The following is a 15,784-nucleotide window of genomic DNA, read 5'->3' on the forward strand; positions in this document are numbered from 1 at the left end:
GGATGGAGCACGAGGGAGGCGAAGATGGAAAAAGATGACACGCTGTGGCGACCCCTAACGGGATAAGCCGAAAGGAAAAGAAGAAGATTGTATTTATTCAAATAAAATACAAATAAAAGCACAGGTTTTTTTTTTTTGCTTTTTTTTTTTACAAACTACAAGAAACATCAAGCACGACTGACGACTAAGGAGAATAGCAATGAAGTACGAGTTAAACGTGACGAAATAAGGACAGAGTATCTATAGCGTGTGTCTGTCATGTTTTGGGGCTCTTGTGGTTTTTTGTTTTTTTTGTTTGTTTGTTTTTTTTGTCACCTCGGCCCAACATTTCCTGTAAAGAGCCAACTTGAATTTTATTCGAAGTAAACAGATTGAGTGGTTGGTCAAAGGCCCACCGCAGCTTTCAGGTGGAGGTGCTGCACACGCTGCTTTGCAAACTCGTGTGCAGACGCAAATGTGAAAGCGCCAAAATGATGATGATGATGATGTTACTAAAGAGCAGTTACATAGAGCACGCGTCATTTGGCCGATGTTTTAGTGTGTCAAACGTATCCAAACATCTTAAAGGGAGGGCTTGTACATTTTAAGCTGAATGTTAATTCTTATCTTTGATGTTTATGTCAGGGATTTGTTTACAAATGTAGTTGGTAAAGTGTTCCAGAAATAAATTTGAGGTGAGACTTCACCGAACGGGACGAGAGTTCAATACAAAATGAGAACGCTCACAACTCCGACTCTTGACGTCATTCGCCAGGCCACGCCCCCTTTGAAAGACACATTGAACACACAAGTTCAGTGCATACAGTATGTACTGTATGTACAGGAAATGCATTTCAAACCCACTTCCGTTTTTTTAGTTATTTATATTCTTTTTGGGGATCTTATCAAAAACGAAAAATGAAGTGCCTGGAACAGATTAATGACATTTCAATTGATTACAGTGTTGAAGTTGTATTTGACGTACAAGGAAATCGAGGTCAGAGCTTGGTCATCTTGGCAAATTTGTAAATTAAACGATCACTGTATTTAATCTCTGTATTTCCATCAGTGTGGAAATAATAACCGAGGTCAAATGCTAATGTTTTTACTCTTTGGACTGCTGAGATCAAACGGTCGACTGTGTTGACACCCCCGACTGCGCCCCGAGCAAGACCTTCCCCCGGGAAAAGGTGCGTCTCACGTGTGACTTCCAACGCAGCATAAATGGGTTTATCATTAACTGCATTTATCAAGTCATAAAGAGCGAGAGCAGTGGCGGTTATCGCAAAGATGAATGGTAGACCACCACGCCTTGCTCGCCGCTGCCAAACGTCAACACCCACACTGGCCAACTTCTTTTATAGGCGGCTCATACGCCCTTTGCAGCCATACCGAGCGCGTAGATAACAAGACAACAACACATCCAGATCATGGCGATGTTTTGGTCCGTAGTGTGTCTGTGGAGTGTCAACGTTGCTGCTTTCAACTTGGACGGCAAGAGCGTCGTGGAGAGAACCGGACACCCCGGCAGCCTCTTTGGGTTTTCTGTTGCGTTCCACCAGCAGCTGAGTCCTATCAAAAAGAACTTGTGAGTGATAATGACATTTGTGATCGGGGGGGGGGGGGTTTCAGTTCACTTTAGTTCTGTATATGTTCTGTCCTGCGTAAAGGTTCAAATGAAGGAAAGGCCAGTAGGCCTAACTGGAGACTGATAAAATAGGGACCTCGCCTTCCTGTCTACATTACAATCAGTTTGAAAAACAGACACACCATAATTCCAATGCGTTTCTCCAAAGATTGCTGGTAGGAGCCCCCAAATCAAAACATCCCTACCTGGAGAATGCCACCGGCGTTGTCTATCAGTGTGATCTCAGCGCTACTTCCCAAAACTGCCAGGCCATCGACTTTAACAACGAAGGTAGGGTCGCCTTGAAAATCTACGGGACAGTTAGATCTAAAGTCGTAACTTCCAATGAATGTCTTTCATTACAGAGTTCAGGGAGAGCAAAGGTATAAACGGCCAGTGGATGGGAGTCAGAGTGACGAGCCAAGGTCCTGGTAAAAATGTCATGGTAAGGAAAAACACCCCGTTCTCACTCATTCACCAAGCGCTCCAAGGAGCTACAAGATGTTATCTGCTGGTTTTTATCCTGGTGAGAACTCCCGAGACACAAAATTCCCTGGAGTACCTTAGTAATATCTACAGACAGTAGTATAGTACTGTACTAGTGATTTTGTTTTCACAAGCAAGCAAACCACCAAAAAGAAACAATACGATGGTTGTCAGAATTTTAGTGGTTAACAGGTCTGACCTGTTGCTTGTTTTTGGTAATATGGGAATGTTCATAAGTCCAAAGCTGTTTAATTCATCTTGCCTGCTTGGAAGCTCAGCACCTCTAAACCTTTGATCCTAGAATCGCCCTTGGGGGTAAGTATCCCTCGCCTGGTCCACAGCTCCTCCACTTCAACCAGAAATGTGATCAGGAAACTTGGAGGATTAGGTCAAAGGGGTACGACCAAAAGTTGACTTGAAATCCAGATTGAGGACATCAAGCAGGTCTTTACCCTGAAATTAATCCCGAGTAAGAGTCATTAGCAGTTTTCACCCGGACATGTCCTGAAAAACCCACACAGTACAACCAGCAGGGACAAACGTGGGGCTTTTTTTTTTTTTTTTTTTTTTTTGTCTAGGCCCAAAGCTATAGTTGTGAAGAAGCTCTAGATTACAGTGTTTGTTTGATTGGTGTGCCGCTCCCCAAATACCGGTACCGGTATGGACTTTTGTCATGATACAAGACAATAATTTCAAATGAATTGGCAGATTTTGTGTCCAATTAGAGAACCACTGTGATATTTGATACCCCCCATTATAAACGTAGTACAAACAGCAGTTGTAACATCTTTCTCTTCAAGACTTGTGCTCATCGGTACCAGCAGTGGACCCCGACCCCGGGTCTTTACACGCCTCGCCTGATAACGGGCCAGTGCTACATCTTAGGGGATGACCTGCAAGTCGGGACGGAGGAGAGGACGTGGAGGAGGGTGGTGTGCGATGCCGAACATCTGAACAGACGTCAGAAAGACCAGGATTGGTTTGCGTACTGCCAGCAGGGTCACGGTGCATCTTTTGCTAAGGACAACAGATCTGTGGTCTTTGGAGCACCGGGCGCTTACCAGTGGAAAGGTCAAATATACCGATTAGCTTACAATGGAACTTTGACGTATAAGTTAAAAATCTCGTAAGGTGGGGCATTCATTAGTCACGGTACCACCGTATTTGTATTTCCTATTTTGCAACATTTTGTACATGCTCATGATATTTTATCCAAAGGAATCGTGCGCATGGAGCTACTGGACAATCTTGACATCTTCGGCGAGCTTCCTCGAGAAACCGGCAATACCGACCTGTTTAACTCCAAACTCATTCCTCTCCAAAGAAACAGCTACCTGGGTCAGTTTGCCCACCTGAGGATCCAGATGAAGACTTTCCATTGCATTTATGCCTCCAGGTTCTCATTTCTGTGTTCATCACAGGATTCTCCACCGACTCTGGAATGACCCTGCTCAAGGGAGGTGAGCTGACCATCGTATCGGGAGCGCCCAGAGGTGGATACAGCGGTCAGGTGGCCTTTCTGAAGGCAGACCCTTCGGCAAAGAGAAGTTTGTCTGTCGAGTTGGTCCTGTCTGGTCCGGGGTTGGCCTCCTCCTTTGGATATGACGTTGCCGTGGTGGACCTCAACAATGACGGGTTTGTTTTGGTCTTTGATAAGAAGGAATTTTCCCCATGAACCATAAGATTTTGATTGGCTTGCTCATAGAACAGATTCAACTCTTTGGGCAAGGTAGCGTTTTACTTGTTTTTAAGCTGTAGATTTTAAGCATTTTTTTTTTTAATACCAGGTGGGAGGACCTCGCCGTCGGAGCGCCTGAATTCTTTCTCCAAGACGGCTCGATTGGAGGAGCGGTCTACATCTACGTCAACAAAAAAGGGGAAAACTGGCAGAAAATTCATCCCGTTCAACTCCTTGGACGTCAAGATTCCTTGTTCGGACTCGCGGTGGAAAACATCGGCGATGTTAATCAAGATGGATATGGAGGTGGTGTGGTTCTTACATTAAGTGGGGTACAAACATACCGATTTTTTACGTAGCCAGTAATTTCAAAATGACAAGTACTGTACTGTATGTGCTTACTGTTCTTATATTGTGAGTTGACAAAAAACACCACTCATGTGTATAGCATCGCTCCAACGACAATCCCAATCTCGTGCCCTGAAATTGATGTCTGCCGTAGTACCAAGATTGACGTTGCACGGGGTATCAAGACTGCCAGAAAAAAACAAAGAAGAAGAAAGGGTAGTAGTAGATGAAGAAATGGAAGAACACAGACTAAGATCATGCGGTAACTGGGTTGCAATACCTTCCCAAATTGCTTCACGTCATAGTCCAAACTCAGTGTTGATCAAACAATTTAGCCAAATAAGAAATATTGAGCAGGTGGAACGTTTATGATTGTTGGCAGCGACCGTTTTCTGAACAGAAATAAGGAAATATATTTCTAACAAAATCCACATCAAACCAAGGATAACCTTTTCGAAAATCTGACCATTTTCGGGCCTTGGCTGACTTGAATCAGAAGGCAAAGAGAATGCTCAAATTCACCCCGATTATTGGTATGCGTGTACCTGGTTTTAGCAGTGACATAAATTTGTGTCGTTACCCAGCTCTCTCATAATGTTCATTGTTACACAAATCTCACGCTGACAGACATTGTTGTGGGGGCACCGTACGACAGTTCTGGTCGAGTCTACCTCTACTGCGGCTCCTCAAGCGGCATCAACCGAAAGCCGGCGCAGGTGAGATTTAAAGACACATTTGCAAAAGGAACTGCTGGATTTCGATTTCGGGATCACCCATCAACATTTTCATGGTTTACTCACAGGTGCTCGCTCCGGAATCCCCCACGGTCACTTTGTTTGGATATTCTCTGTCGGGTAACTTGGATATCGACGATAACCAATACCCTGATTTGGCGGTTGGATCACTCTCGGATGCGGTCTTTGTTTACAGGTGACGGGGTTTGGTTTCAGATCTGTGACGTAATCTCGTGGTGCCTTCACAATGAGTTTTCTAAGTTATGAGCCAATCTTCTTTTGAGGCAGGTGGGGGGGCTTAATGGCGACAGAGAAGCCCCAGCATCTCATTCACAATTTGGCGTACGAGTCAATTGAGTTAAGGTACGATCGTGTTTTAACTTTTTATGACCATTTGTGTAAATGTCTTTCAGAGCTCGGCCCGTGGTCAATGTCGACGGCGCGTTAACGATAACCCCGGATGAAATAGACGTCGCAAAGCAACAGTGCGATAAACACACCTGGTAAAGTTGTCCGCAAGCAAAAATGTGCGTTTTCGGACCTCGCCGAACTGACGTCACGCTCTCCATCAGTTATATCGCAGTACAGCTGTGTTTTACCTACTCGGCACATCCGGCATCGTTCAACCCCAAACTGAGTGAGTATTGTCTTGTAGTATTTTTCATAGACATGCCAATGATTGTGTCCAATTGGAAAATCAAGACCAGAATGACTCAACAGTCTAAATCAAGTCTTTAAATCTTGTAAATATATTTTTTTACTGTTTGCAGCAATAGTTCCACATTTTGTTGCGCAATATGTTTTTGTTCAGGTACCAAGTGACACTGCACATGTAATCCGCATCACGGTCTGAGCGGCGTGTTCACTTGTTCCCCTGCAGCAATCAGCTTCTCAATGGAGGTCGACGCAACGAGGAGGAAATCCAGGCTTCCCCCTCGTGTGGACTTTCTGGGTTCGTCTCAGGGGACGCTGGAGTTGCCTGGCCAAGGGAGGAAAATCTGCGCTAACGTTAAGCTCCGACTTCTGGTACTGTTTTTTTTTCGCATCCTGGAGAATACTTCTTGTAATTACAGTCACAGCTCTTCTGCCTCCACGCTCGTGGACTGTTGTGGCTTTCACATTGTCGCTTTGGTGTACTTTGCGGTCTTCCTCTTCTTGTGTTTTTCTGGCCAAGCCTTCGACAAGCCTTACTCTAGAATCGTCTCTGTTGATCTGACCTTCAAATACACAAAAGAACTTGATTTTTTTTTTTCTTTACCACATCCACTGAGGTTTCTGTTTGTCACAGTTCTTAACCAATTCAAAAATTTCAATGGTCGTGGCCCAAACACATAAAGGGAATCGAGGATATTTGCTGTATTTGCTCTTGTCAAAGTTCAGATGATCACGTGCCGAATAATCATTCTCAATCTTAATCACTCACATGAGGGGCAAAGTTTATAAAACAGTGGTGAGGCCGGCCATGATGTATGGATTAGAGACGGCGGCACTGAAGAAACAACAGGAAGCAGAACTGGAGGTGGCAGAAATGAAGATGTTGAGGTTCTCGCTTGGATAGGATTAGAAATGAGCTGATTAGAGGGAGGGACAGCCAAAGTTGGATGTTTTGGAGACAAGGTTAGAGAGAGAGAGCAGACTTCGATGGTTTGGACATGTCCAGAGGCGAGAGAGTCTGAGGATGGAGCTGTCAGGCAAAAGAGCGAGAGAGAGGAAGACCAAAGAAAAGGTTGATGGATGTTGCGAGGGACGATGTGAGGACAGTTGGGGTTAGAGAGGAAGATGAGATCGGTTTAGATGGAAGAAGATGACACGCTGTGGAAAAGAAGAAGCATCTTAATCACTCGCTCTCACACTTAACCTCGACTTCTAACGACCTCACACACAAACATGGAAACGTTCTGCTGTTTGTTCCGGCTCTGATTCGGCTTTCTCTGGGACACGTTCATTGTGAGGCAAAACTCTTTGGTTACAGCGAGACGCGACGGACAGGCTTCACAGCATCCCTGTTTCTGTCAACTGGTCTCTGCCGAGCTCCGGTCCAACGGCGAGGTCAAATGTCGGCCCGCCCGACGTCACTCCAGTGCTCAACCTCTACCAGAAACAAAGCACCGTGTCAGAGGTCAGCTCCAAATATCGAGCCCAACCCAAGTTTCACGGTCCAAAAAGATTATTTGCCATTCGGTTTTTCTAGATAACCTTCATCAACGAGGGCTGCGGCAGTGACAACGTTTGCCACAGTAACCTGGAGCTACGGTACAAGTTCTGTGCCAGGAAAACCCAAAATCATGAAGATGTTTTCCAACCACTGGTCAGGTGAGGAGCTGCCGCTAACAGAAAAGTCCTCTCAGCGACACCCTTCTCCTAAAACATTTGTGTCCTTTGTCCTTAGAGAGGACGGCGTCGCGGTCATCACTCCCTCCGGCGAGGACGTGGCCTTGGAGATCACCGTGACCAATAAGGACGGGGAAGACGCGCACCAGAGTCATGTGGTCGTCAAGCTCCCAGATCTTCTTCGCTACTCCTCCGCCGTTTATGCATCGACATCGGTGAGTGGATCGCACATTGGGAATTTTCCACTTCGATTTACGCATGAACGATTCCCGTGGAAACAAAAGCGCTGTAAGTCTGTTATTAATTTTTCTCTGCGCTTTACGCTGGTGCAGGTAACGGACTTGAAGCTTAATGCTAATGTTGGGTTTTGGCGCAAATTTACATGCTAGCGTTGAAAGCTGCTATGCAAATCAGTCAAAAATGAACGCGGCCATACGATTAAAAATGGTTTATTATGAAAAATGACAGGGTTGCATTGGTTTCGATCGACACACTGGATTACGACCAGAAAACCTGAGAAATTATGAAAAATGGAAGAATAGCAGTTGGCCTGATCCTGTTAAACTTTTTTCTCACTTGCCACATTGTTTCGGTTTCCATCTGACTGTAGAACAAAAATATTTAATCATCTCATCATATTTACATCATCAATATATGAACTAGTTTTGGAAACAGAAAGCAAGGGTAATGTATTCACGTTTGGTAACACAAAAATGCTTGTAATATCTCAACTTTATCAATTACGATATATGACAATTTGAAATTTTGGTACAGGTTTTTCCAAGAATCGTGGAAACTGACGCTCTAGATTTGGCTTCGCGGGCCACATAAAATCGTGCCTTGAGTTAGCTAAAAATGTTTTAGTAACGTCATTGCATGATTACAACTATGTAAAAAGAAATGAATGTCGGTGATGTAGCAAAATTATTTAATAATTACGGTGAGGGCATCAACAGAATCATAAAAAAATGGCGGATTTCAGACTTGATCAGCTTTAGTGTGCGAGAGTAATGACACCAGATCTACCAAGTAGGCCTGACCATTTTGATCTCAGGAAGTTCTCTGGAAGTTAACAGCGCAAGAAATTGTGCATGTTTGCAAGATTGATGTGTGTCTATATATATATATATATGTTTATGTGTGTGTGTTTTGTGTCTCCAGGTGTCACGAGTGACTTGCTCAAGCAACGACAAGGGAACGGTGATCGACTGTGAGCTGGGAAACCCGCTCCAAAGAGACGCTCAAGTGAGTGTTTCATTTCCCAAAGTGAGAAACGGAGCGCGAGCGGTCATAAAACCACAAATCAGTTTTTTTATATGTTCCAACTGTGTTGAACGTTACAGTGGTTTGGACATTTTTATTATTTTTTTAAAATGCAGTTCAGCATATTTTTCAAGTTCATTTGTATTTAACTTTTAAGAACAGTACATTTGCATTTCATTTTTAACAAATGTTTCTTTTACGAAGATGTTTTTTTTTTTTTTTAATTGAACTATTGTGTGCAAACCATTTGAAAAGAATCTTTATTTGTTTCTTTCTCAAGTTTCAAATTATGGTTTCGACATATCAACCTGGATGTTTATGATCGGCATGATGCTTCAATTTGATGGATTGTTGCCAAATCCATCCATCCATCCATCCACGCATTTCCTGAGCCGCTTATCCTCATAAGGATCGCGGTGTTGCCAAATCAAAATTAAAAATTATAATGCCAACCAATTGAGGGCGTACCTCGTCAAGTCCGTTTTAAACAGAACATATTTGCCACTTCTATAATTTCAATTATTCTTATTTATCGCTGCGTTCCCAACTTTCAGGTTTCATTTTACGTTATGCTGAGCACGAGCGGCATCTCACTCAGCACGAAATCTGTCAACGTCACATTGCAACTTCAGACGTGAGTGCAATACTTCTGCGGACCAACGTTGCTGTGCGTGACTCAAAAATGTTGCCATTTTCCACGTTTGTGATTTAGGGCGAGTGTGCAGACCTTAGAAGACGTCGAAGCGACGGCCAAAGTGGTTTTTGAACTGGGGCTGCAAATATATGGGTAAGCTATCCATCCACAGGGTACACGGTATAAATGATGTCTTGACTTCAGAGTTTATTTTGTTCCCTGGCCGTGCTCGTAACTCAAAAACACTCGCATCTCAAATCCGTCTTCCGGATTGAAATCAACGGAGATTCCGTTCATCCCTTTGGAGTGCCGGCAAAAACACTCAAAAATAGCACTCTGCAGTATACTTCGTAAAACAAACCTTGCCGTAATTCCCGGCCTACAGGGCGCACCTGCTTACAAGCCTCACCCAGCGCATTTGTAAAGGAAATACCATTTGGTACATACGTAGGCCGCAGCCGTGTAAAAGCCGCAAATGCCCACATTGAAACACGAGATATTTACAAAGAAAGACGGTACGCAGAGAGTTGAACGCTTGCGCCGCCATGCTAATGCTAGTGCTGCGCTAACAAAAAAAAAAACATACTGGTAAAAATCACTGAGACGCGGCAGTCACACGCTATCGTAGCGCTAGCAGGGCCATACTGGTAAAAGTCACTTCCTCGGCACATATATTCCACCGGTCTCACTCTTACCTTTTCCGCTCGAGTGCCCCCTTGTGGCCGTTTGAATAAAAATGCACAAATTAGCCGCATAAGCCGCAGGGTTGAGAGCGTGTGAAAAAAGTTGCAGTTTATAGGACGTAAATTACGGTAATTACAAAATCGCATGATTAAATAGAATTTTAAGCATTGGAGTTTGTTGTTTATGATCATTCAATGGGCATTGTGCTGCTCCTTCTGGTGTTTGCAGTTCAGGCAGTTTACAGACATACTACACATCGATTTGATGATGAAACCCAGAAGATTGGTTTTTTTTTTTTTTTTTTTTTCACCGAGGATGAGCAATATATGCCAGGGAGTATTGTTTTATCCTCTGCGTACATGTGCTACTGCCACGTGTGCTCATTGGAATAAATAAATGCTAGTTTCGTTAGCCTGTCTATGGCGTTTTGTATTGTATGTTGCCATTAAGTATGATCAAGTTAATGTAGTTTCTGTTGAATACACAATGTGTATTTGTCATTACTTTTGTTTACTTTTAAATGAAACTTCAACTGTGGGAGGCGATTGACACTTTGAAGCCTCTTTCGTGTTCATTGTTGCTTGTTGTGCTCGCCTTCCAACTCAAATTTTTGCCTGCGACGCGAGACAAAAACATCCGTCCGAGCGACGGCTCGTTCCTTGAAAAACTTGTCAGTCAGGTCACTCGTAAGTCAAGTTACCAACGTTTAAAATCTTGATACACACAGCACACATCATGGGGTATGCACGCAAACTTCACGACACAGATTACACGTGCTAAAGTGTATTTGTTTATCATTTTAAAATGACTTTTTTTTTGCAATCTGGGTATATCATTGGTCAGGCTCGCCAGGCCATCTCAAGTTTCAATTCGCAAAAGCCTAATTGGCCAGCGAGCCTTAAAAACAGTGGACGATATTGGAATCCCGATTCAGTTTGAATTCAAGGTAAGATTCTTTTTTTTTTGTCCTTTTAGAAAGCGTTTTGTGTATTTCTATTTTGTGTCCAGGTGGAAATGAACTTTTGTGTCTTTGCAAACAGATAACAAACCAGGGCAGGTCCCTGAAATCCTTCGCCAACGCCTCGCTGGACATCCGCTGGCCAAAGGTCAACTCCGACGGCAAAGGGCTGCTCTACCTGACTGAGGTCACGAGCGCGGGAGTGCATTTTGTCTCCTGCTCACCCGCCGACCACATCGACCCTCTCAAACTGACGGTAACCCATAACGAGGCAGTTTTCGCCTTTGCCGGCTGTTTGCGCGCGTAACCTCGATGCGTCGGACGTCAAGGGTCGGCGCGGAACCTCCAGGGGGCGACGCGAGGCCGAACACGAGGGCCAATACGACGCCCTCTCCGCTGCTGGATTCTTCTTTCTTCCATCAAAAAGGAAGTACAAAGCACTGGTGAGACTTCAGCAATTTTCTATTTTAATTCCTGAAAATTGTTAGCTCCAGAGTCCTTATTAACACAGCAGTGAGACTGTGCTTGCGTAATATTCAGTCAGCAAACGTCAAGAAGCTGATTGAAATGCAAAAACAAATGTTCATTGATTGGAGGTCAAAGTCCGATACAACTGAACTCAACTTTGGCAGTGGTTCGCGTCCCACTAGGTGGCGCTGTCTTTGAGACTCACTGCATTCAAAACTTGGTTAATTTATTGTAAATAAAACAATGGAAAAACCGACTTTACCCATATTTTTAATTAATGAAATGTATGTATTTATTTAGTCCCTGGAATAATTTGCTTCAATAATTAGTATCATAAATAAAAACATCAAAACTTGATAATGAATTATAATTGTTTGTAAAATAAACTACAGTATTTGATATATTATTTTTTTTTTTAATTCCTCATTCACAAATGACCTGAAGCCTCTTTCCATTTTAAAAATGACAAATGTTTGCTTTCGATGCACATTTTCTTCCATATGATACGATAAAGTCATCGCGGATGACCTTTTTGCCCTCCTCAGACGTGTCTCGACGGACTCAATTGCGCAGAGCTGCGCTGCCCTCTAGTGGGCCTGGACAGCACTGCGCTCATTGTTCTCCACGCACGTCTGTGGAATTCGACTTTGGTGCAGGTGGAAGTCTTTCTCATCTTGTGTTTTCAAAAGCAAGTGCAAAGATCAATTTATGATTTTTTTTTTCCCGTGTAGGATTACAGCTCCTTGAACTACTTGGACATCGTCGCGGACGCCGCTCTCACTCTCACGAACTCTCCGGTCAACATTGGACTCAAAGAAAAAGAGCCTCGCACCAAGGTCAAAATACTTCCTGTATTTACTGCTAGTCGTCCAATTCTCCAATGACATTTTTTGACAACTTTAATCGACTCTGGTGGCTCGGTGGTCCGTTTGGCGTTTGGGCCTCCAGTGGGAAATGACCTGACTTGATACCACCGCGATCACGTCGCAGTACTAGAACCCGACAATACTACACAAAACAGTCGTATAAGAGCGCGTTGTTATGTACATCATCAGGAGCTCTTCTATATTAGTGATTATTTCATGACAAATATGTACAATTTTAAATCAAAGAGATCATAGCCACCAGAGATGCTAATTATGAAACGTGGGGATCGCTACAGATGTGTTTTGCTGGTGGAACCAATCAGAAGACGTAAAAATGGTGATGTCGTGGAGGCCCAATAGTCTGGCCCTGTGAGGATGAATTGGAAATGCGATTGGTCGAAGACACGGGCCCGTTACTATTACAGCGTATGATTCCTTGCACTAGTGGTACCGCTGTGACGGTCTGAGCGCTCCCCCGTGCTGAAAAGTCTCCTTGTGATTAAAGCGCATGCGTTACTAACAGGGGAACTTGGGTACGTAGCAGACGCTTACTGGCAAATCCTCCAGTCTCATAGTTCCCCTTCTTCCACATAGAGATAGCTAATGTACGTTATATCTTAACCTTGAAATAAAAGTTGATTTAAAAATATATATATACATATACAGTACGTACGTTCGCTGTGTTTGTCTTTCTGAGACGCCCACAGCGAACACGAACGCTCGGCGACAAGTTGTCGAATGGCCCACGTTGAAGCACGGATGGGGACCGAAGTTTACAAAATAAGGAGACTTTTCGGCACCGGGAGCGCTCAGACCGTCACGCCGGCACTAGTGATCGGGAAGGTCCCCGGCCAGTGGACCGGGACCTGAACATGGCAACGCGCCGAGGCTGGTATCCGATAGGGCAAAAATAAATGGATAAATACAGTAAAGCTAACACCGACACGCGCATACAAGAAGGGGTGCAGCCAGGTTTAACACATAAAAATAATGACAGTAGACGGTTGGGAATAAATGAATGCAATTTTACAAAACAAATATTAGAATTAGAACTAACGACCCACCGCTGCGCTGGTCACACGCAGGTGAAGGTGACGGTCTTCCTGGAGAGAGAGGAGGAATACTTGGCTAAAGTGGCCTGGTGGATCATCTTCCTGACGGTCGCCGCGGGCCTGCTGCTCCTGGCCGTCCTCTTCTTCTTCTTATGGAAGGTAACAAACAACAATCGTGGTCACGGGTGCGCCGGCAGCCTGGCAGCAAAACGACTTCCTCCCTCGGTCCAACGCCGCGCACGTTAGCTTCGATGAAGACGGCGTCCATCTCGCCGTCGATGCGAGATTATCGAGATTTGTCCCGCGATTGGCTGGCGTGGATGTCAACAATGAACTCAAACGAGGACAAGAACTTGGGGGAAATTATTTGGAGTATTTTAATAGCTACAGTTTTTCTGCAATTTTGCTCTAATTCACTTCTACATTCATAATAATAATAAGAATAATAACACGACAAATGACATCATTATTTAAAGGTCCACTGTCATGATTTTTTTTTTTTTTTTTTTAGTATATTATTAATGAAAAAAAGGCGGCCGGAATGGACCCACCCGTTTTTTTCACCACAAAACATGATTTTGACATATGTGGCTTTTTGTAGCTCCCGCCATGAAAATCCTCTCGAGGGATTTGTTTTCGAGAGGAAGCAGGAAGTGACGCACAGGGCAGTAGCGCACTCAGTCGTTCTCATGTGTTTATACTAGTTTTACCTGCTGGAAGGGAGCTCGTTGTTCCTTCGTTTTACCCAAAATGCCGGTTCGTCATATTCCTGGATTTTGCTCGAACACTTGGGAGGATGGATTCATTCTTCCTACTTTTCAAAAAGACCCGGTTTGTCGTGAAAAATGGATTGCACGGGTGCAAAGAATGAGAGCTTTGTGGGTTCCAAATGTCAGGTAGGCGTGCATACAGCTACTAAAAAAAAAAATAATAGTTGGGGGGGAGGATGTGGCGCCGCCGGGGTGGCTCGTCGCGGCGGCACATCTCTACCGTGGAGGTGGATTGGACAGGGAGACGGTTTGGCCGCGGCGTCGTTGTCGCTCGTGGGCAGCGCTGTTTATCACCGTAGGAGGTGGTTTGGACGCGCCGTCGTCGTCGCTCATGGGCGCCGTCGTTGTTGCTCGCGGCCGCGGGCACTGTTGTTCATCGCTTCCGCTGAGGTGTATCGGGCCGAATCGGGCCGAATGCGGTTTGGCCGTGATCCGCATATCATCTAAATATGGCTCGAAAGGATGGGGTAATACTGCCCCGGTCACGTCACTTGGTTGTGAGATGTTCTCTCGAAAAGAGCTTCCGTATCTGAAGGGGCGTCTCTCACAGTAGGTGGCACGGCGCGTTTTCAATGGCGAATGTCCCAGTGTGACATCACGGGCAGGAGATGCAGCCAATATGGCGACCACTTGAACGTCGAATGAGACTTCCGCAACTTTGCGCGTGGATGACGCACTCTGCGCTCATATTTTTTTTTTTTTGGAAGGCCATTGAAGTCAATATTATTATATGCATTTTTCTATTGTATTTTAGAATGTTTGTAGGGATGACACCTGACCTTTAACGTTTTCTGTATAGCAGTGGTGATAAATTGAATGTATGACTTTGTTTTCTGTCTAGCGGGGCTGCTTCAGGTGTGCGGCGTGCAACGAATCCTCACACCTGAAGATGGAAAAGGTAAAAGCCTGAAACGAGGATGGAGGCTGGGAAAATGATACATACTGCATATTAAGAAGATATATTCAGAAAATCGAACTTTTAACCCTTCTGACACACAACTCACATGGTGCAGATGAAAAATGTGACTTCGCTTCGTTGAATGACGTGGGGCGGGGGGGAATCACTTGCGTGTTTGTTTGCAACAAGTGTTAAAAAAACAAAACATGAAGGCAATTGTGCTGAAGGAACTTTTTATTGAACGTTTGTGAAAATGCGACATCATTGTTGGAATGGTGAAATGACAACAACACTGCTGCTCTCTGGAACGCTTCGGAACCTCTTCGAAGTCTTAAGACGTTCCCGATTTTTCACTTTGAACGCTGCTGTTGACAAATTTCGGAAGGGGAAAGAAACTACCTTGTAAATAGATTAAAAATGTTTTTGTTTTGTTTTTTATAACCTGACATTTGCTCCAAAGTGTGCTTCTTCAAATGGTTTCTTAAGCTATTTTCAAATGACCTGTGCAATAGCCAGAGCGAAATTAGCGTTCTTATTTTCTCGGTTGCTATGTTTTGTTTCATAACTGTCCTATACTGCTCTTTGAATGCCATTAAAAGTCATATTTATTTTGCCAGATCACTCCTGCTCGTGAATTCTGCCAATGTACGTAGCCGCGAACAGAAAGATTGATATCGTCAAAATTTTTTGAGGCGCTAACCGTACACGCGCGCCCCTGCGCTGACGCCGACTCTGGAGCCGGGGTCAGCCATGGACGCTTAATTTCAGTGGCGTGGAGGGAACCTACATGGCAATTGTGATAAACGGCGGGCCGACGCAGCGTCGTGCGCCTAAATGCTTGCGTATTTTTTTTTTTGTTTGTTTGGTTTTTTTGTGCTTACGCGGCTGCCGCAGCCGCCGGGGACGTGATGTAGACAAGACAGTTGCCAGTTGTCACTTCACATCATTTACTGTATAGCGGCCGTGCGGGACATCACAATCAGAATCAGAATCAACTTTAATGGCCAA

At 44.3% G+C, this 15,784-nt stretch overlaps 1 protein-coding gene across 1 annotated transcript; it reads left to right on the top strand.

Moving 5' to 3' along the window:
* Window positions 1–1,389: 1,389 nt before the first annotated feature.
* Window positions 1,390–15,784, top strand: LOC133508542 (integrin alpha-6-like). The gene is made up of 25 exons (XM_061834719.1): window positions 1,390–1,567; window positions 1,776–1,897; window positions 1,972–2,051; window positions 2,893–3,163; window positions 3,311–3,430; window positions 3,514–3,727; window positions 3,880–4,076; window positions 4,746–4,834; window positions 4,921–5,048; window positions 5,266–5,355; window positions 5,425–5,489; window positions 5,733–5,878; window positions 6,825–6,971; window positions 7,044–7,165; window positions 7,242–7,398; window positions 8,345–8,428; window positions 9,001–9,080; window positions 9,159–9,233; window positions 10,608–10,710; window positions 10,805–10,978; window positions 11,052–11,165; window positions 11,736–11,846; window positions 11,922–12,026; window positions 13,142–13,267; window positions 14,720–15,784. The coding sequence occupies exons 1-25, from the start codon at window positions 1,410–1,412 to the stop codon at window positions 14,786–14,788; spliced, it is 3,147 nt and encodes a 1,048-aa protein (XP_061690703.1). The 5' UTR covers window positions 1,390–1,409; the 3' UTR covers window positions 14,789–15,784.

The sequence above is a fragment of the Syngnathoides biaculeatus genome, chromosome 11 (assembly GCF_019802595.1).
Source record: "Syngnathoides biaculeatus isolate LvHL_M chromosome 11, ASM1980259v1, whole genome shotgun sequence".
Classification (NCBI taxonomy): domain Eukaryota; kingdom Metazoa; phylum Chordata; class Actinopteri; order Syngnathiformes; family Syngnathidae; genus Syngnathoides; species Syngnathoides biaculeatus.